We start from the raw sequence: 18,936 nt of genomic DNA, 5'->3' as shown, positions 1-18,936 counted from the left end.
TTCAAGAGCTGATGATTTAGTGGGGATGGGTGGCACATACTAATAAACACCTTGACATTGTGATATGGATTTGCCGCAGTTGAGACGTGCACAGGGTGCTATGCTGGGGGTCAGGGGCAACACGAGACCAACCTGGAAAAAGGAATCTTCAGTTGTGTCCTGTCTCTTTCTTTGTTTAGTGGTATTTTTTTGCCACTTAAAAAGTTTCAAATAATACATGAAAATATAAATAAGAGATTAACGCTTACTCCAAATCTCTTCACCCAGAGATAATCACACTTGACCATTGGTGACCTTCCAGGTGTGTGTGTGTGTGTGTGTGAAGACAGCGTATTTTTTATCATCATCATCAAGGTCAAGGAAAACAAAGCAGTTATTCAAATGTAGCAATTTACCCACGTAAAACTCAACCACCAGCCTCACATATGTGTCTGCATTTTATTTTAGGAAAACATAAATCGGGTCACAAAACATCTTCGGAAAGCAGGATAAGTAAGAAACACACAGACGGGATCTGAAGAGCAAATCTAGTGCCACCATCATGCTCGGGGGGCGGAGCTGACATGAAGATATTCTCTTCCAGGAAAAGTGAGGTTCACTCAAGCTGCAAAGCCCAGAGGGTCATCAGATTTACAGCATCGTTTAAAGGGTTGAGTTATGATGGCTTCTAGGTATTGATTAGCTGAGCACACCCACCCGGAATTCAGTTAGGGGATGAGAAGGAGAGGGGAGATGGTGGTGGTCACTGTCTTGATGTAGTTTTCAAAGTCACTTCCGAAAAGGAGGATGAGGAAATAGTTGACTATCCCAGCCAGGGACATGAGGAACAGGAACAAGATGATGCGTTTCCCAAATATGTAGCCAGGTGTGCTGGAAAAAAAGGAAAGAGAAAACTGTAGGAGCAGCACAAATGATACCAATTTAACAAAAAATGTTATCACTTTGAGATACACGGGTTTCAAATTACAGCTCCTTTGACTCAGGAATGCTCCGTTTATTTCATATGAAGGATGGAAGTGTCTTAGCTACTATTAGTCATTGAATCTATTTCAAAACCAAGCTAAAAGAGCCTCAAACCCATCACCATTAGGGCTCTGCTCTCCGGCTTCTCTGTGCCATCGGAACTCCAGCTCCTGGATGGCATGAAGGTGGGGCCTTCCGCTGGTCATCGGGGTTCTGACCGGGCACTAGGAACCCGTGCACTGACTAAGACCCTCTCCAGGAGCGCCTGTAGGAGCTGTGCTGGCCAATGTGTAGAGTGCAGGACTTTCAGTGCCTCTACGTGAGAAGGACGGTTTAAATGAGCCAGGAAGGCTGGTGGAATCTAAGAGGTGCTTTGGCATCTGAGGGCTCAATCTGGTCTCCTGAGGCCGCCTGGGAATAACTCATGTTCGCACTAATGAGAGCCGAGCCCCAGCGCTGGAACGCAGGCCCTTACAATTTAAGTGAATCAGGGGAGGGAGACGTTTCCTCGCTTTCTCTCAGAGGCTCGAAATCCTAAGCCGCTTAGACAGAGCATCAGCTGGGGTCAGGAGGCACCTCCCCAGTGACCTGTGACCACCTAGCTGTGCACAGGGGCTGCCCCGGCTTCCTCTCTCCCCTGCGGCATCCTCCTGTGACGGCTGTGGCTGGTCCATCTGTGCAGCACCGGCGTGTTTGGAAAGTCCAGCCAAGTGAGTCTCTGAGGCTGTTAGTAAAGACGCCGGCGAGGGGCCCCTTTGGCAATCAGCAGTGCCCCCAGATCAGCCAGCTCCGCTGAACGGCTGCCTTAATGCTGCCTGGCCCTTGTGTGCTACAACCGGAGACCAGAATGTGGCATCCATGGGTTCGACCTTAGAAATTGTATCTTTTTGAAAGGGACCCCAAAGGTGCATAAGGCAACTCCTAATATTCCTGTGTCGAGAATTTGAAAATCATTCCACAGCTGAGTATGAATGTCCTCGTTCCTCACGGTGTCCCGGGGACCAGCAGCACAGAAACTTGTTGGAAATGCAGAATCCCAGGTCCCTCCCCAGATCCACTGGGTCAGAATCTGTGCCCCTGACGAGCCCCCTCCGTGACCCCCGGGCCCAGTAAAGTGTGAGAGGCGCTGCCAGCTGCCAGCACCCGGCTCCTTAGCCGGCTGTGTTCCTCTCTCCTTGGTTTCCTGTTCACGGTCCTGCTATGAAGTGACACATTCTAGTTATTTGTTGGGGAATAAAAAGTTTGGTCCCAAAAGAGAGCGTCGTGAGCTGAATTGTATCCCCCGCATTCACGTGTTGAAGCTCCTAAACCCCAGTACCGCAGAATGACTATTTAGAAAGAGGGTCTTTAAAGAGGTAATTAAGGTCAAATGAGGTCACTGGGGTGGGCCCTAACTCACCATAACTGGTGTTCTTATAGAAAGAGGTGAGGACACAGACATGCACAGAGGGAAGACCACTGAGGACAAAGGGAGAAGCCCAGGAGAGAGGCCTCAGAGGAAACCAACGCTCCTGACATCTTCGTCTTGGACTTCCAGCCTCCAGAACTGTGAGAAAATGCATTTCTGTTGTTTAAGCCCCCGGGTCTGTGGCACTTCGTTACGGCGGTCCTCAAAGACAGATACAGAGAATTACCTGCTAATGCTGACAAGGAATGGAAAAGAAAGTAAAGGAGTCTATTTTTCAGCCAGAGAATAGAGGCTTCAGAGAAATTAAATTGTTAAAAGTCAAATATTGTAGTGACTCAGATTTATCACATGAATGAGGCCACCATATGCTCATTACAGAAACAAGGAAAAGTGATTTGTGAAGCTATTTCAGAACCTGCTCAAGATAAATCTGTGGTGAAGGATGAAACGGGAGTACCTCCTGATGAAACAGTGGTGTTCTTGATTTGGGTAGGATGTTTCTAAGGATTCGAGGCATAGCTCCCCTAAGGAGATGGGTCTGTGGTGCTTTAACTCTTCCCAGACAAGAACTCAGCACGCTGTCATGTGCAGGGCTAAGTGTGAACAGGGGGGTCCCCAGCTCCGGCCCTTCATTCACTGCCCTTTTAAGTCTCAAGCTTAGAGATGGGCTTTTGAAAACTGTGTCCATTATCATTTCTGTAAGCTCAATATTTGGGGTCTTGCATGGTGCCCCTGACTCTGGGAGATTCCCAGGTCTCTGCCATGCTTACTATTATCACCTCACAACTGACACAGCACCTGCTCAGGGCAGGTGGTCAGTAAAGGTCCTGAACGATGCTGAGTGAACGAGGGGGGCGTGGGCAATGAGGAGAAGGTGGGCTTGGGTAACCCGAATTCACAGGCCTCGACTCGCAGCCAATCTTTGCTCATCCAGCTCTGAGCTGAGAACTTCAAATTGCAAAGAGGAATTTAGTGGGAGCTCCAACAGGGAACAGGGCTCTGAGGGACAAGCAGACAGGGCAGCCTAGATGCAAGGCAGGTGATAAAAGGCAGATAGTCTTGTAACATCATGCCAACTGCCATTGAGTTTGGGCCCAGATAGTAGCTCAGAATGAAAGGGGAAGAAACTAAAATTCATCCTACACTGCAGTGTCGTTAAGAATGCTGCTGCTGGGGCTTCCCTGGTGGCGCAGTGGTTGAGAATCTGCCTGCTAATGCAGGGGACACGGGTTCGAGCCCTGGTCTGGGAAGATCCCACATGCCACGGATCAGCTGGGCCCGTGAGCCACAACTACTGAGCCTGCGCGTCTGGAGCCTGTGCCCCGCAACGGGAGGGGCCACGATAGTGAAAGGCCCGCGCACCGCGATGAAGAGCGGTCCCCGCACCGCGATGAAGCGTGGCCCCCACTTGCCTCAACTAGAGAAAGCCCTCGCATGAACCGAAGACCCAACACAGCCAAAAATAAAATAAAATAAAAAAAAAAAAAAAAAAAAAAAGAATGCTGCTGCTGACCTCATCAGGACAGGGAGAAAGGGGTCACCGTGTAAGGAGAAGGACTGAGAATGAGAGCCATAACTTCCAGGAGGAATAAAGGAGGGAGATGTAAAATCCTTGCAGGGCAGCTTGAAGCCGGAAGGCGAAGCTTTGGTGAGGGAGATACCTCAAGGAGTGACTTACCTACCCACTGGACCAAAAATGACACTAGAACTTCTGCAGGGAGCAGAGCCAAAAGATGATCTAGAGCCCAAGGGAGAAAGTTCTGGGGAAGGATCGCACTGAGCAGTAACCTCCATCTGTTGGTGAGGCCAAGAACTAAAGCAGGTCCAGAGGGCATTAAGGCGTCTGCAGAGTCCAAGGGTGACACAGCCCAGGGACAGAAGGGGGACGGGGGAAGGAGAGGAGTCTACAACAGAAGAGGGATTAGCAAGTCGTTTCTAGAAGGCAGAATTAAACATCCCCTTGGCCTGGGGACTTCCCTGGCGGCCCAGTGGTTAAGACTCTGCGCTCCCAATGCAGGGGACATGGGTTTGATTGCTGGTCAGGAAACTAAGATCCCGCATGCCCCACGGCACAGCAAAAAAAAAAAAAAAAAAATCCCCTTGACATGACCCCAGAGGCCCTCAGGCTCACAGCTACCTCAGGCTGTATTTTGGTCTAAGTTAGGATCAGACACTTCATCTAGTGTATATCATTTCTGCTGATGACACCTGCCCAGAACACTGTGTTGAGAAAGTACTGTGAGGCCACGCTTTGTCTCGGCAGGAAGGAGCACCACGATGATTAGTAATGCACGCAGGAGTGGTGAGAAGGGCCCAGAACGGGCACAGACAGTGGGCTAAGGGGCGATGGGCTCTTCTTCCTGCCACCTAATGGGGGAGACCAGGGAGGGATTTAAGGGCATAGGCCTCATTGCAACGAGGTCCAGAGATGTGTCCATTTTTGAGTCTATATCCTGTTGTTTATTCTTGTTCATTCCCTGGTAGTGATGGACATATTTTGTCATGTCCCACAGAGTGTCCTGGAATTAAAGCAACTTTAAGGGAATTCCCTGGTGGTCCAGTGGTTAGGACTCCGTGCTTTCACTGCCGTGGCCCCGGGTTCAATCCCTGGTCGGGGAACTACGATCCCGCAAGCCGCGCAGCGTGGCCAAAAAAATTTTAAAAATAAAGCAACTTTAAGATCTCAGGCAAGTGGTGACGGATAAAGAGCAGACCAGTGACTGGTCTGAATTCCTGGGACTTTGCGGGAGGAAGACGGGGCTTTGGGAGAGCCAGCCGGGAGAGCAGAGCCCCTCATTTCATTGGTAGTTACTCTGCCCCCTTCGACTCTGGACAACAGGTAATCCTCTGGGGAAAGGCAGAATAGAGGTTTTCCAGGGTAAAGGAGAATAAAGAATATCACTGAGGACAGCGTTGATAAGGATGGGAGAGGTAATGGAGTTGCGGTTTTAGAGGATAACTAAAAACGCCGCTGGAGAGGAATGAGGGGGAGGTGAGCCTGGAGGAGACTTGCTGGGAGCACCACCATTCCTCTCCGCTGCAGCTCACCATCCAACCACCCGAAATCACTCAGCTTCGCAGGCCCCCGGGTTCCCCAGACGCAGTGCTTTCACCTGGTGACCTTCTGGGATGGCACTGCCTTTGTCACCGCTGAAGGAGGCTCTCTGAACGGAGAGTCCCTTATCCACTAGAAGGGGCGCTGTTGTGAGAGACAGAGAGAAGTGAAGCCAGACAAGGGAGAGAGGTGGAGCGGGAGGCTGGGGTCAGCGTGTGGGCGGAGCTCCCAGAGCATCTGCCCGGCCTTCAGAGCCCATCAGGAATTCTGATCGCTCAGGAACTGGTGGAAACTGTAACTCAAACATTTCTTCTTCAAGTATTATCATTTATTTTACTAAAATCCAGCCTTCCCAACCCAGGTCTAGGGAAAGCACAACTGCCGCTCTGGGCGACATCTGTAAGCAGCGCAGTGGTGACTCTACCCACTGCCTCCGTCTGATGTCTGCTCGTGCATCTTACTTTCTCAGCATTCTTTCCGCCGGTCCCCAGATGATCTGTTACTCAAGAGAACTCATCACAAGGTGCAAGCTTTAGTTCTCGTCTCTCTAGGCAAACAATGAAATGTTTCACTCGCTGGAGGCCTTGGGAAGCCAGACAGAGACCGTCATTCAAGCCCCAGACTCTGCAGGGTGGGAGTAGAGGGTGTGGGGTTGCAAAGAATGCGTTAAAGCATCCTTTGTGAGCCCAGCACCGTGTGGAGGAATTTTTAAACGGGAAAACTAGTCAAGGGCCCCAGCTGTATTTCAGAACCAGCAAGGCTCAAGGAGAAAAGGACGAGGAATCCTAGTCGGCCTCTGCCCTCCCACCCCGAGTGGTCCCACAGGGCCTTAAATGGTAGACAGAACACTGCTGTGAATGATCACTCTTCCAGCTGGAAAAGTACGACTCCCCGCACGGTTCTTAAACAGTCCCAGGGGCCTACCTCTGCGTTCTCTCTCCCAGGTAGCCAACAAAGTACTTTTGCCTCACAACCAGGTACATCAGTCCAGCAAAAGCAGCAGGAACTAAGTGGAGAAAGGAAAACACCTCGTGTTAGTGTCGCTGACACCAAAGCATGCTAAGTTAACCCAATATTAATACAGTCATTATGCAATCAACGCTGGCCACAGAATTGAGCAGAGGCCTCAGCTTCTGCCAGTCAGGGCCGATGTGAAGTTCAGCAAAGAGCCTGCAGCTGGAAGAAACCTGAGATCTCTAATAATAGTCATGTTGTGAAGTAAGTCAGAAACAGAAAAACAAATACCGCATGCTAACACATATATATGGAATCTAAAAAAAAAAAAAAAAAAAGTGGTTCTGAAGAACCTGGGGCAGGACAGGAATAAAGATGCAGACGTAGAGAATGGACTTGAGGACACAGGGACGGGGAAGGGTAAGCTGGGATGAAGTGAGAGAGTGGCATGGACATATACACACTACCAAATGTAAAATAGCTAGTGGGAAGCAGCCGCTTAGCACAGGGAGATCAGCTCAGTGCTTTGCGACCACCTAGAGGGGTGGGATAGGGAGGGTGGGAGGGAGACGCAAGAGAGAGGGGACATGGGGATATAAGTATATGTATAGCTGATTCACTTTGTTATAAAGCAGAAACTAGCACACCATTGTAAAGCAATTATACTCCAATAAAGATGTTAAAAAAAAATTCAACAGAAAAAATAAAACGAAACAATCTAATTAGAAATTTAACAAAAGACAGGAAAGATATTTCAGCAAAGGGGATGTACAAATGGCCAAAAAAAAAAAAAAAAGCACATGAAGATTACTCTCATTAGACATTATAAGGAAGCACAAATTAAAACTATAATGAGACATCACTACACACCTATCAGAATGGCTAACAAAAAATAACGATAACACCAAACACCAATGAGGATACATATTGCTGGTGGGAATGTGAAATGTTACAGTCTGGTAAAGACTTCAAGAATTTCCTACAAAACTAAACATGGAATTACCATATGGTGCAGCAACTGTACACTTGGGCATTTATCTCAGAGAAATAAAAAATTATGTTCACATAAAAAAAATAATAATAATAGTCATGTTACCCTGTATTGGCATCATGGTGTAGTTTACAAAGTCTTTTCAAACCCTTCATCTAATTTGAATCCTTTTCAGATGACTGATATCATCTTTTCTATTTCCAGATGTGAAAACATGGGTTCCATTGCCCAAGGGGCTTGTGTAAGACTGTCAGCTTGTAAGTGTGTGTGCGTGTGTGTGTGTGTGTGTGTGTTTGGGAGGAGAGCTGGACTTGAACCCAGAGCCCTGCTCTGAAGCTGGTTCTCTTCAAAGTACACCCTTCACCTGTGGGCCTCCAGGAATTGCGATGCGCAACCTTTTCTGAACAATTGCTACAGTTCAGGAAAGATCTCCGGGGAAAGAAATGCCCTTTGCATTCCAGCCAAATAACCCCATGGAGTCCTGAACACTTGGAGCTGAGAGTTAGGAAACCCAGCCCCGCCAGGACTATTATGATCTGGAGCTAATGCTTAACTCATTCTACCTCTGGACGAAGGGCTGATTACAGCTTTCCTACCTACCAGGAATTAATATGCGGGTGAAACAGAAGTATGGGTATAAAAGCTCTGTGAAGACCCCCCCCAGCGTTATTCAAATACCAAATTAAGTGCATTAACCGAGCACTTTTTATGTGTCAGGTACTGCCCGAGGCATACCGGGTACTCTGGTGTTCGATCTTCTCTTCTCTGAAGGTCACAAAATTGTCACAATTCACAATTTGCCTTGGACAAAGTCTTTCCTGGTTGGTCCCTTCCTGGTGGCTCTGCTCTAACTTATCGGCCCATCTCTCTTTCACTGGGAGCTAAGTTGAACATGACTTAAAAGAAATCAGGGTGCAAAGTGGCTGAATTCATTGCCCATATGCAGCGAATGGCGCCCACCTCTGGTGTGGACCTGGGCTGCTTGGAACACCAGGAGAGGTGTCGTGGATTCAAATCCAGGCTCTAAAATTCTCAGGTTTGAGCAAGTTCCCCTGGGGTTTGGGTTCCTGCTCTGTAAAGTGATGGGTTTGGGCTGGGGTTCCTTTCACCTAAAAAATTCTACAATCTACCATATTCATAGGAAGTGATGATTATTGAACAGGGGTGACTGACACTTCTGTCTCCCAGAAATGCCAACACTTGTTTTGGCAGAAAATGCATATTTCCAGGACCCTGAAACCCCTTCCAACTCCCTTTGTATTTAACTAACCAGAAAAACTCCAGATTCACCTGTATCATGTATAGTCTAAGACATAAAAGGAATCATCACTCCTACTCTAAGTGTAGTTTGACTTGATTTTTCAAGTGATGCCAGACATGTTTCTTATTTAACTGAGGACAGAAAGTGGGAAATAAAGAGTGCACTTACTGACAGCCTTACGGCGCACATGATATTCCTGAAGTGGTTTCTGCTACCATCCCTCACCTCTCTTCTCTCTCACTGCACCTTATTCTTTTCCTTCATGGCATGTCTCACTCTTGGCAAAAGTTTATCCATTCATTTATTTTCTACGGTCCACCTCGCCAACTGCTGTGTGCTTCACCACCATCTCTGTTTTATTTATAGCTGCGTATCCAGGGACAGGGCTTGGCACATAGTAGGTGTTCAATGTATATTTTTATGGAAATAAAGTACGAGGATACTTGTGAAAAATCCAGGATTTAGCCTGAAAGACCTGGGCTCCCATCCTGGCTCTGTTATTCACCAGCTGAGCAACCTTGAAAACGTCACTTTATGTCCCTGGACCAAAGGGTCCTCAAAGATGACAGGGCAAAATAATATCCACTTTACTTACTTTATAGAATGAGTGAAGGCAATAAGGATGAAATCATTTATCAGAGGACACTAATGGCCTTTTCTCATGCACCGCTGGGCCACAGCATGGAAGCCGGCCAAGTCATGCCAAGCCTTCACCAGACACAGTGCCAGTCTCCAAAGGGGACCAAAAATACCACACAGGGACTTCCCTGGCGGTCCAGTGCTTAAGACTCTGCGCTTCCAATGAAGGGGGCGCGGGTTCGATCCCTGGTCTGGGAACTAGGATCCCACATGCCGCACGGCACGGCCAGAAAAAAAAAACCAACAAACCACCACTCGGGTTTCTGTTTAATTTTAAATCAACTCTGGATGTCAACTTGCTGAAGTCAAGACCGCGGGCTGCTAAGAACCGGGGAGGCTGGAGACCTGGACCCAGGCCCGAAGAAGGACCACCACGCAGAAGCCGATTAGCAGGACAGCCAAGTGACAGCTGGCCCAGAATAGACCCCTCGGGTGCTCTCATTTAGAATGCCCTTGTATCTGAGCTAACACTGCTTAAGGATTCTGAGTCACATTTAGCCTTAAACCACCCTTGCCAGCGCAGCCACTCTCCACCAGCCACCAGGGAGCCAGCATGAGCGATGCATTACCGCAGGGCTCCGCGCGGGCACCCCGCCCGCTGAAACACGGCCTCCGGAGGGTCTCGCCTCTCCAGGGCTTCATGGATTGGAGCTGGAGGGCAGGCAAAGCCTTTTCAACAAAAAGCCTGCACTCGAACCTCCTGGTGACGCATCACGTTTCAGAAAGAGAACACACAAGGAGAAGCCTGGGTTACCTTGGCTGCAGAGGAGCCCGGCGCTCCAGAGCATGACGAGGAAGGTGGGGTACGCATCGACACAGTTCTGGCTGTAGAATAAACACACAAGGGGAAACATCAGAAGACACGTTACTTCAGCGCAGTCTGAAAATTACCTGAAACCCCGAATTAATAATCACTGTCGCGCACAGCACAAACCCCATTCATAATTCCACTGACCTCTACCTGATAAGACGTCAGAAACAGACGGTGGTGTGTGTAAAGCGGACACGTGTTCAGAATCCATCCACTCCCTTCCTCGGTGAAGCCGATCGGAGACCCGCTTTCTTGATGGATTCGCCTTGGCAGGATTCCTGCTCGCGGTTACACCAAAGCGCTTCTTGGAATTGAAAAGTGAGCGCCGCGGACAGCAGGGCTGGGCGGCGGTCAGGGTCGGGGCAGCAGGGAAGAGGGACCCGACTAAGAAACCTTCAGGTCAGACACACAAGTCAGCCCAGACACGCGGGCCAGGCTGAGGAAGGCAAGGCGAGCCTCAAGCATTAGAGGGACCAGGGGTCGATTCAGCAAAGCCGGTGCTCACGGTGTTATCTTGCTGCTGGAGCAATGGCTTTGTGCAGGGCTCAGTCCTCACCCCCGTGCTGGTGTCTTACATTCTTGGTCTCCTTTAAACTCAGGCAATCCTGCGAGCACACATGGTGACTGCATGTGTTTCCTATGGCTGCTGGGACAACTAGCCACAAGCTCAGTGGCTTAAAACAAGACAAATTGATCATCTGGAGGTCAGAAGTCTGAAATCGGTCTCCTTAGGCCAAAATGAAGGTGTCCGCATGGCTGCATTCCTTCTGGAGATGCATCTCTTCTGTTTCCTTGCTTTTCCCAGCTTCTAGAGATCGCCTGCATTCCTTGGCTTGTGGCCCCTTCCAACCTCAAAGCCAGCAATGTTTGATCATGTCTTCTTGGCGACACCAACTCTTCTGCCTCCTTCTTCCACATTTGAAGGACCCTTGTGATTACATTGGGTCCCACCCAGATAATCCAGGATAATCTCTTAAATTGAACTTAAATTCAGCTGGTTAGCAAACTTGATTCCTCCTTGCCACGTAACATAACCCATTCACATGTTCCCGAGATTAGGATGTGAACACCTTTGGGGGGTCATTATTCGGCCTACCACAATTAGTCTCATGTTTCAGATGAGAAACTGAATCTTGGAGAAGTTGAATAACTTGCCCAAGGTCACCCAGCTACAGAGTAGCAAAGCCAAGATTCACAGTCTGGTCAGTACGACTCTAAAACCAGGTGTGTTACCTCCTCGACTCTACAGGCACACCTCAGAAATAGCGTGGGTTCAGTTCAACACCACCACGATGAAGCAAATACCGTGATAAAGCAAGTCACAGGAATGTTTTTGTTTCCCAGTGCACATAAAAGTGATGTTTATGCTATACTGTAGTCCAATATATGTGCAATAGCATTATGTCTAAAAACCAAGGTACATACCTTAATTTAAAAATACGTTATTGCTAAAAAAATGCTAACCATCATCTGACAATGCAGGGCTGCTGCAAACCTTCAATTTGTAAAAAAAAACCGAAAACCACAGTGTCTGTGAAGCACAATAAAAAGAGGTATGCCTGCACTAAAGCACACAGCAAGTGTTCTCTTGAGTTTACAGCCTAGATCAGAACAATCAATACGCACATCCATGGAAACACAACACAACAAGACTCAAAAGAGGAGGGGCAATGCAATAGAGTGGGAAGGATTTGGTGACTAGGATTTTGTCCCCCACCTGACATTAACCTGTTGTTTGTCACTGGCAAAGCAAACTCTCTGGACTTAGTTTCCTTACCAGTAAAACTAAGAGACTAATAAAGAATAACTCTGAGATCCACTTAAGCTCTAAGAGTCGATGGTCTAATGTACTGGTTCTCAAGGTGTGGCCCCTGGATCAGCCACATCAGAATCACCACGGAACTTGTTGAAAATGCAAATGTTAATGCCTTCCTTGGACCTAAGGAATTAAAAACTCTGAGGGTGGGCCCAGCAAGAGTTTTAACAGCCCTCCAGGTGATCCTGATACATACTCAAGTCTGAGAACCACTGGTCTGAGGTAATTCGAACTGTATAGGTAAAAGCAAAGATGCAATTTTCAAATTACATTTGGCCTTTTATCCAAATTCCTTCCTTGGATTCTTCATCTGGATCCTTCTTGATCTGGTTCTCATAAAGTTTCTCCTAAAAATCAGTCTTGAAGCCTCGTTCAAACCGATAGGATCTCAAGATTCAGTTGGTACCGCTGAGAACCCTGGAATGACCAGCCCTTGGTCTGTCCCCTGCAGAGAACCCAGAGAGGTTGGGTCACAGGGGCCTTCAGATCTTTCTGATGGTCAAAAAATCCCTTACCGGAGAAGTCAACAAATGGAAAAGGTAAGAAACCAATGTACCCTGTCCTGGATAGACACAGGAGAGCCAGAAGAACCCTGCTGACCTTGCTGGGGGCTCTGGATACCCAGGATTTCCATTGATCTATGGACACAGTAAGAACTCCAAAGGGCGGGAGTCCCTTACAAATCTGCCATTTGGGGTGAAGCACTTAGTGAGTAAACAAGCCCCAAAATGATAACTGTAGCAGCCGCTAAGCAAATGCATCACATCTATTCTTACGCCTCATTAGAGACACAAAACTGCAGCCTCAGGACTGAGAGAAGATCCATCTCCCAGTTCCAGAAAACTAGAGAGAAAATTCCCTTTTATTTAGTTGAATAATGTTCCATGTCTGATGGGATCTAATACCTAACACTCAAAACAGTTTGAAAATCTATTAATATCAAAGCTCTCCCTGCTTCCTCTCATTCTCGTGCTTCTGTTTTGTTTGTTTTGAAGTTGTGATTTTGTCTGGGTGATGCAAAATTATAAAAAATTCTTTATTGTCCAAGGAATGTGCTCATAGAGAGAAGTGTCTAGTGATGTGACATTAGGTCAGCCATTCAATCATTCCTGCCTCTTATATCAAGTCACCATGGGCCCTGGTACAACACAGTCGGCCTGAAATTGAACGAAACTCTCCCAACTCTAAGAAAACGGGCTCTTCTCTGGATTTCCAGAATACGCCCAGAGTCCTAACCCCCATTCTGGCTCAAGCCGGTCCCTCTCCCCATCCAGGATCTCTGGCACATCTTCCATCCACGGCTTCATGCACACATGCCTCTCCTCGCCAGAGGGCCGCTGCTGGGCTGAACTCAAACAGCTTTTGTCCTTTGGTCAGTGATGCGGCTGCCTTTAGGGACCTTAGAGGTCACTCGTGTGGTCCCTGAAGTCACAAAGCCTGGGTCCCACTCGGGGCTGCCACTTTTTTTTTTTCAGTATTAAAATGTTTAATTTTATATTCTCTTTACCACCTTTAAACTTCTTTTTTTTAACATCTTTATTAGAGTATAATTGCTTTACAATGGTGTGTTAGTTTCCGCTTTATAACAAAGTGAATCAGCTATACATATACATATATCCCCATAACTCCTCCCTCTTGCGTCTCCCTCCCACCCTCCCTATCCCACCCCTCTAGGTGGTCACAAAGCACTGAGCTGATCTCCCTGTGCTATGCGGCTGCTTCCCACTAGCTATCTGTTTTACATTTGGTAGTGTATATTAGTCCATGCCACTCTCTTATTTCGTCCAAGCTTACCCTTCCCCCTCCCCATGTCCTCAAGTCCATTCTCTATGTCTGCATCTTTATTCCTGTCCTGCCCCTAAGTTCTTCATAACCTTTTTTTTTTTTTTTTAGATTCCATATATATGTGTTAACATACAGTATTTGTTTTTCTCTTTCTGACTTACTTCACTCTGTATGATGGACTCTAGGTCCATCCACCTCACTACAAATAACTCAATTTCGTTTTGTTTTATGGCTGAGTAATATTCCATTGTATATGTGTGCCACATCTTCTTTATCCATTCATCTGTCGATGGACACTTAGGTTGCTTCCATGTCCTGGCTACTGTAAATAGAGCTGCAATGAACATTGTGGTACGTGACCCTTTTTGAATTATGGTTTTCTCAGGGTATATGCCCAGTAGTGGGATTGCTGGGTCATATGGTAGTTCTATTTTTAGTATTTTAGGGAACCGCCATAATGTTCTCCATAGTAGCTGTATCAATTTACATTCCCACCAACAGTGCAAGAGGGTTCCCTTTTCTCCACACCCGCTCCAGCATTTGTTGTTTGCAGATTTTTTGATGATGGCCATTCTGACCGGTGTGAGGTGATACCTCATTGTAGTTTTGATTTGCATTTCTCTAAAGATTAGTGATGCTGAGCATTCTTTCATGTGTTTGTTGGCCATCTGTATATCTTCTTTGGAGAAATGTCTATTTAGGTCTTCTGCCCATTTTTAGATTGGGTTGTTTGTTTCTTTTGATATTGAGCTGCATGAGCTGCTTGTAAATTTTGGAGATTAATCCTTTGTCAGCTGCTTCAAAATATATGCAAATATTTTCTCCCATTCTGAGGGTTGTCTTTTCATCTTGTTTATGGTTTCCTTTGCTGTGCAAAAGCTTTTAAGTTTCATTAGGTCCCATTTGTTTATTTTTGTTTTTATGTCCATTTCTCTAGGAGGTGGGTCAAAAAGGATCTTGCTGTGATTTATATCATAGAGTGTTCTGCCTATGTTTTCCTCTAAGAGTTTTATAGTGTCTGGCCTTACATTTAGGTCTTTAATCCATTTTGAGTTTATTTTTGTGTATGATGTTAGGGAGTGTTCTAATTTCATTCTTTTACATGTAGTTGTCTAGTTTTCCCAGCACCACTTATTGAAGAGGCTGTCTTTTCTCCATTGTATATTCTTGCCTCCTTTATCAAAGATAAGGTGACCATAGGTGCATGGGTTTATCTCTGGGCTTTCTATCCTGTTCCATTGATCTATATTTCTGGTTTTGTGCCAGTACCATACTGTCTTGATTACTGTAGCTTTGTAGTATAGTCTGAAGTCCAGGAGCCTGATTCTTCCAGCTCCATTTTTCTTTCTCAAGATTGCTTTGGCTATTTACGGTCTTTTGTGTTTCCATACAAATTGTGGAATTTTTTGTTCTAATTCTGTGAAAAATGCCATTGGTAGTTTGATAGGGATTGCAATGAATCTGTAGATTGCTTTGGGTAGTATAGTCATTTTCACAATGTTGATTCTTCCAATCCAAGAATATGGTATATCTCTCCATCTGTTTGTATCGTTTTTAATTTCTTTCATCAGTATCTTATAGTTTTCTGCATACAGGTGTTTTGTCTCCTTAGATAGGTTTATTCCTAGGTATTTTATTCTTTTTGTTGTAATGGTAAATGGGAGCATTTCCTTAATTTCTTGTTCAGGTTTTTCATCATTAGTGTATAGGAATGCAAGAGATTTCTGTGCATTAATTTTGTATCCTGCTACTTCACCAAATTAATTGATTAGCTCTAGTAGTTTTCTGGTAGCGTCTTTAGGATTCTCTACGTATAGTATCAAGTCATCTGCAAACAGTGACAGTCTACTTCTTCTTTGCCGATTTGGATACCTTTTATTTCTTTTTCTTCTCTCATTGCTGTGGCTAAAACTTCCAAAACTATGTTGAATAATAGTGCTGAGAGTGGGCAACCTTGTCTTGTTCCTGATCTTAGTGGAAATGGTTTCAGTTTTTCACCATTGAGAACGATGTTGGCTGTGGGTTTGTCATATATGGCCTTTATTATGTTGAGGTAAGTTCCCTCTATGCCTACTTTCTGGAGGGTTTTTATCATAAACAGGTGTTGAATTTTGTCAAAAGCTTTTTCTGCATCTACTGAGATGATCATATGGTTTTTCTCCTTCAATTTGTTAATATGATGTATCACATTGTTTTGCGTATATTGAAGAATCCTTGCATTCCTGGGATAAACCCCACTTGATCATGGTGTATGATCCTTCTAATGTGCTGTTGGATTCTGTTTGCTCATATTTTGTTGAGGATTTTTGCATCTATGTTCATCAGTGATACTGGCCTGTAGTTTTCTTTCTTTGTGACATCTTTGTCTGGTTTTGGTATCAGGGGGTGATGGTGGCCTCGTAGAATGAGTTTGGGAGTGTTCCTCCCTCTGCTAGATTTTGGAAGAGTTTGAGAAGGATAGATGTTAGCCCTTCTCTAAATGTTTGATAGAATTCACCTGTGAAGCCATCCGGTCCTGGGCTTTTGTTTGTTGGAAGATTTTTAATCACAGTCTCAATTTCAGTGCTTGTGATTGGTCTGTTTATATTTTCTACTTCTTCCTGGTTCAGTCTCAGAAGGTTGTGCTTTTCTAAGAATCTGTCCATTTCTTCCAGGTTGTCCATTTTATTGGCATATAGTTGCTTGTAGTAATCTCTCATGATCCTTTGTATTTCTGCAGTGTCAGTTGTTACTTCTGCTTTTTCATTTCTAATTCTATTGATTTGAGTCTTCTCCCTTTTTTTCTTGATGAGTCTGGCTAATGGTTTATCAATTTTGTTTATCTTCTCAAAGAACCAGCTTTTCGTTTTATTGATCTTTGCTACTGTTTCCTTCTTTTCTTTTTCATTTATTTCTGATCTGATCTTTATGATTTCTTTCCTTTGGGAGTTTTTTGTTCTTCTTTCTCTAATTGCTTTAGGTGTAAGGTTAGGTTGTTTCTTTGAGATATTTTTTGTTCCTTGAGGTAGGATTGCTATAAACTTCCCTCTTAGAACTGCTTTTGCTGCATCCCATAGGTTTTGGGTCGTTGAGTTTTGTCATTTGTTTCTAGGTATTTTTTGATTTCCTCTTTGATTTCTTCAGTGATCTCTTGGTTATTTAGTAGTGTGTTGTGTAACCTCCATGTGTTTGTATTTTTTACAGATTTTTTCCTGTAATTGATATCTAGTCTCATAGCGTGTGGTCGGAAAAGATACTTGATACAATTTCAATTTTCTTAAATTTACCAAGGCTTGATTTGTGACCCAAGATATGATCTATCCTGGAGAATGTTCCTTGAGCACTTGAGAAGAAAGTGTATTCTGTTGTTTTTGGATGGAATGTCCTACAAATATCAATTAAGTCCATCTTGTTTAATGTGTCATTTAAAGCTTGTGTTTCCTTATTTATTTTCATTTTGGATGATCAGTCCACTAGTGAAAGTGGGGTGTTAAAGTTCCCTACTATGACTGTGTTACTGTCGATTTCCCCTGTGTTTTTATGGCTGTTAGCATTTGCCTTATGTGTTGAGGTGCTCCTATGTTGGGTGCATAAATATTTAGAATTGTTATATCTTCTTCTTGGATTGATCCCTTGATCATTATATAGTGTCCTTCTTTTTCTCTTGTAATAGTCTTTATTTTAAAGTCTATTTTGTCTGATATGAGAATTGCTACTCCAGCTTTCTTTTGATGTCCATTTGCATAGAATATCTTTTTCCATCCCCTCACTTTCAGTCTGTATGTGTCCCTAAGTCTGAAGTGGGTCTCTTGTAGACAGCACATGTACAGATCTTGTTTTTGTATCCATTCAGCCAGTCTATGTCTTTTGGTTGGAGCATTTAATCCATTTACATTTAAGGTAATTATTGATATGTATGTTCCTATTACCATTTTCTTAATTGTTTTGGGTTTGTTATTGTACATCTTTTCCTTCTCTTGTGTTTCCTGCCTAGAGAAGTTCCTTTAGCATTTGTTGTAAATCTGGTTTGGTGGTGCTGAATTCTCTTAGCTTTTGCTTGCCTGTAAAGTTTTAATTTCTCTGTCGAATCTGAATGAGATCCTTGCTGGGTAGAGTAATCTTGGTTGTAGGTTTTTCCCTTTCATCACTTTAAATATGTCCTGCCACTCCCTTCTGGCTTGCAGAGTTTCTGCTGAAAGATCAGCTGTTAACCTTATGGGGATTCCCTTGTATGTTATTTGTTGTTTTTCCCTTGCTGCTTTTAATATTTTTTCTTTGTATTTAATTTTTGATAGGTTGATTAATATGTGTCTCAGTGTGTTTCTCCTTGGATTTATCCTGTATGGGACTCTCTGCACTTCCTGGACTTGGCTATTTCCTTTCCCATATTAGGGAAATTTTCAGCTATAATCTCTTCAAATATTTTCTCAGTCCCTTTCTCTCTTCTTCTTCTGGGACCCCTATAATTTGAATGTTGGTGCGTTTAATGTTGTCCCAGAGTTCTCTGAGACTGTCCTCAATTCTTTTCATTCTTTTTTCTTTATTCTTCTCTGTGGTAGTTATTTCCACTATTTTATCTTCCAGGTCACTTATCTGTTCTTCTGCCTCAGTTATCCTGCTATTGATACCTTCTACAGAATTTTTAATTTCATTTATTGTGTTGTTCATCATTGTTTGTTTGCTCTTTAGTTCTTCTAGGTCCTTGTTAAACGTTTCTTTTATTTTCTCCATTCTATTTCCAAGATTTTGGATCATCTTTACTATCATTACTCTGAATTCTTTTTCAGGTAAACTGCCTATTTTCTCTTCATTTGTTTGGTCTGGTGGGTTTTTACCTTGCTCCTTCATCTGCTGTGTGTTTCTCTGTCTTCTCATTTTGCTTATCTTACTGTGTTTGGGGTCTCCTTTTCACAGGCTGCAGGTTTGTAGTTCCTGTTGTTTTTGGTTTCTGCCCCCAGTGGCTAAGGGTGGTTCAGTGGGTTGTGTAGGCTTCCTGGTGGAGGGGACTGGTGCCTGTGTTCTGGTGGATGAGGCTGGATCTTGTCTTTCTGGTGGGCAGGACCACATCCGGTGGTGTGTTTTGGGGTGCCTGTGACCTTATTATGATTTTAGACAGCCTCTCTGCTAATGGGTGGGGTTGTGTTTCTGTCTTGCTAGTTGTTTGGCATAGGGTGTCCAGCACTGTAGCTTGCTGGTCATTAAGTGGAGCTGGGTCTTAGCATTGAGATGGAGATCTCTGGGAGAGCTTTCACTGTTTGATATTACGTGGAGCCG

At 44.9% G+C, this 18,936-nt stretch overlaps 1 protein-coding gene across 1 annotated transcript in view; it reads right to left on the bottom strand.

Moving 5' to 3' along the window:
- Positions 1-424: 424 nt before the first annotated feature.
- LOC118883953 (arachidonate 5-lipoxygenase activating protein) overlaps positions 425-18,936 on the bottom strand; it is a 75,512-nt gene continuing 57,000 nt past the window's right edge. The window contains exons 6-8 of the mRNA XM_036831119.1: positions 10,026-10,096; positions 6,351-6,432; positions 425-870 (exon numbers count right to left, since the gene is read on the bottom strand). Coding sequence (XP_036687014.1) covers positions 708-870; positions 6,351-6,432; positions 10,026-10,096 — 316 coding nt within the window. The 3' untranslated portion in view covers positions 425-707. The remainder of the gene's footprint in view (positions 871-6,350; positions 6,433-10,025; positions 10,097-18,936) is intronic.

Source organism: Balaenoptera musculus, chromosome 18, assembly GCF_009873245.2.
Source record: "Balaenoptera musculus isolate JJ_BM4_2016_0621 chromosome 18, mBalMus1.pri.v3, whole genome shotgun sequence".
Classification (NCBI taxonomy): Eukaryota; Metazoa; Chordata; class Mammalia; order Artiodactyla; family Balaenopteridae; genus Balaenoptera; species Balaenoptera musculus.
Note: the sequence above shows the minus strand (reverse complement) of the source record. Positions and strands in the feature narration are given on the sequence as shown.